At 35.1% G+C, this 2,518-nt stretch overlaps 1 protein-coding gene across 1 annotated transcript in view; it reads left to right on the top strand.

The window, feature by feature from the left end:
- LOC122331770 (F-BAR and double SH3 domains protein 2-like) overlaps window positions 1-2,465 on the top strand; it is a 15,661-nt gene extending 13,196 nt beyond the window's left edge. Inside the window, exons 14-15 of the mRNA XM_043229268.1 lie at window positions 816-950; window positions 2,219-2,465. Of these exons, the coding sequence (XP_043085203.1) occupies window positions 816-950; window positions 2,219-2,371 (288 nt within the window). The 3' untranslated portion in view covers window positions 2,372-2,465. The remainder of the gene's footprint in view (window positions 1-815; window positions 951-2,218) is intronic.
- Window positions 2,466-2,518: the final 53 nt, after the last annotated feature.

Genomic DNA, 2,518 nt, shown 5'->3' with positions numbered 1-2,518 from the left:
ATAACAAATAAATGTTTCTCAAAGGCCCAGTGATCGTATTTGATACATTTCAACACAATTTTTGCCGAAATAGATTGAATATCAAGTAAACCTGAGATGCCTGTCCAGTCATTTTGGAATATTGCAAACAATAAAATCACACTTACGATTATTTTCCTAAAAATAACTACAGTTTTCACCGTGAAGAAGCAGCTGAAGGTGGACGTTAGGAAGTTGTAAGAGTAAGATCTAAGAAAACTCCATATCAATATTGATACAGTGGGCTTTATAGGGTTAAGATAACGGTGACCTCCGTGTTTTCTCACCCTCAGTCTAATCTTTATTACCTCGTCACAAGCTGTCATGTCGGGAGGGGGCGTGGCCTGTACATTAGTCTCCGCCCACCACATCACAATGACCTCGCCTGGTCTCAATGATTCAGTTCAGTTGACCTTCACTGACTGACACGGATCAGTTTTCAGTTAAATCCGGTTATGTGAGATGCTCACTGAACACCTGTGAAGGTACGAGTGTCCGTTGCCTGTGTCCTTTGTTGATGATTTTATTCTTCTTTTTGCCACGTTTTGTCTCCTGGGAAAAACGGTCACCTGATTCTCTCTAGACCAATGAGATCGTCCTATAAGAGTGGGCGGACACCAAGTAAAGTCCACACACCTACGAAATTTTGGTCTGTTGAGCTGTTTGTGGCATGCGTTGTTATCTCACACACGAAAATCCCTCGACCAAACATTTTGAAGGTTATTGACCGACACTGAGCCAACAAGTGAGCCGTGCCGTTTGTCAGCGTGCTGACCCTCATTGTGGTGTTTCTGCAGACCACGGTGGACTTGGACAGAGAGGAAGGAGAAGAATTAGAAGAGAACATGGAGACGTATGACGACAGCAGCTCGAGTCCATCAGGAACCTTGAGAAACTACCCACTCACCTGCAAAGTGCTCTACTCATACAAGGTAAAAGACACCGACTCGTACTTCTACTACTTCGGATTAGAAACGACCGGTGACTATTAAAACCAACTTTTGTTCATTGAAATAAAATAAAATATTAGATGGAAAAACTTCAACTTAAAAACAAAATTGTAAAACTGGTATTAAATGTATTTTATTAGAAAAACTAATTGTGTATTATTCATTTTATTATTAGAAATAAAAACTAAAATGAAATATTCAAGAAATGTTATAAATAATCAGTTATGCATGAAATTATATTAAAAGGAAATAGATATTTTGGAAATATGTTTGGAAAATGTTTATAATGCATAAAATTTATTTCATTTAACGTTACAAATACTATAACAATGTTTTTATTATTATGAATTATACAAAATACACTATAAATATTTATTATTTAAATATATGTCAAAGTACACTTCTTTCTTTATTTATTTATTTATTTATTTATTTGCAAACCACTTAACTTAAACTGAAAACTGAAACTTTTTTTTTATTGAAATAAAGCTAAAATAGTAGGAAAAAGTATGAATGTTAGATGAGAAAACTAAAACTCTAGTAAATGGTTAAATAGTAAATAGTAAGTACTAGTAAATGGTTAGTTGAAGTACTCTGTTGAATTTAAAAAAAGTTCTAAAGCTCTAAAATTCTAAAACAAAAATAAATGTATGGAAATGGAACAATGCAAATGACTTTATATTAAATTGAATATTAAATGGATAATATTATATAAATACTGTAATATAGTAGTATATAAATATCATCCGCGTCTCTTCAATGTTTTATACATACGTTAGCATCTGAAAATCAAAGTTTCATGATGTCGGCCCCTGGCACTGTTTTTGATTGGCTCTCACAGACTTGACCTTGTTGAGGCAAGCCTGAAATGGAAACATTAGCTTAGTAATAACTTTAGTCAAAGTCAAAATCTCTGCTGGTCACATTCTTCTCCTGCTTGCCCCGCAGCTTGGCTTATGAATATTAATTATGTCATGCGGCATTCGGCTCACGTGTGCATTGTGTGCTTCCTGTTTGTATTCTCCATCCGCAGCCAAATAAACTAAATATTTTAAAACTGTAACGATTACCTGCTGAACGGTGTTGAAGTCAGTGAAAATGGTTTGTTACACCCCTGTGTTTTACAGGATCGTGTTTGTAAAGGTTGAGTCTCTGACACTGCTAAAATGTCGGCTGATTTGTGGCAAATGATTAACCTTCAGGGTGACCTGGCATTGCTCAATACTGTTTTACCTCTGTCTTTCTCTCAGGCCTCTCAGCCCGATGAACTTACCATCGATGAGCATGAGATGTTGGAGGTTATAGAAGATGGAGACATGGAGGACTGGGTCAAGGTGAACCATTTAAACCTTATTTCAGCAGTTCAACACACGATCTACAGAAGAAAAGGATTTTTCCTGTAATGTGTCAAAAATAAAGTTTTTCTGCACACAAACTTTTTAAATGACAGTTGGTTGAGTTCTATGCAAAACTTTTTGCTGAATTCTGATTAAGTGCAGATTCCATTTAGATTTAGTTGTTTTTTATTATTATTACTTTTATTATTATTA

This window comes from Puntigrus tetrazona, unplaced genomic scaffold (assembly GCF_018831695.1).
Source record: "Puntigrus tetrazona isolate hp1 unplaced genomic scaffold, ASM1883169v1 S000000002, whole genome shotgun sequence".
Classification (NCBI taxonomy): domain Eukaryota; kingdom Metazoa; phylum Chordata; class Actinopteri; order Cypriniformes; family Cyprinidae; genus Puntigrus; species Puntigrus tetrazona.
This window is presented reverse-complemented; position numbering and strand designations above follow the sequence as displayed.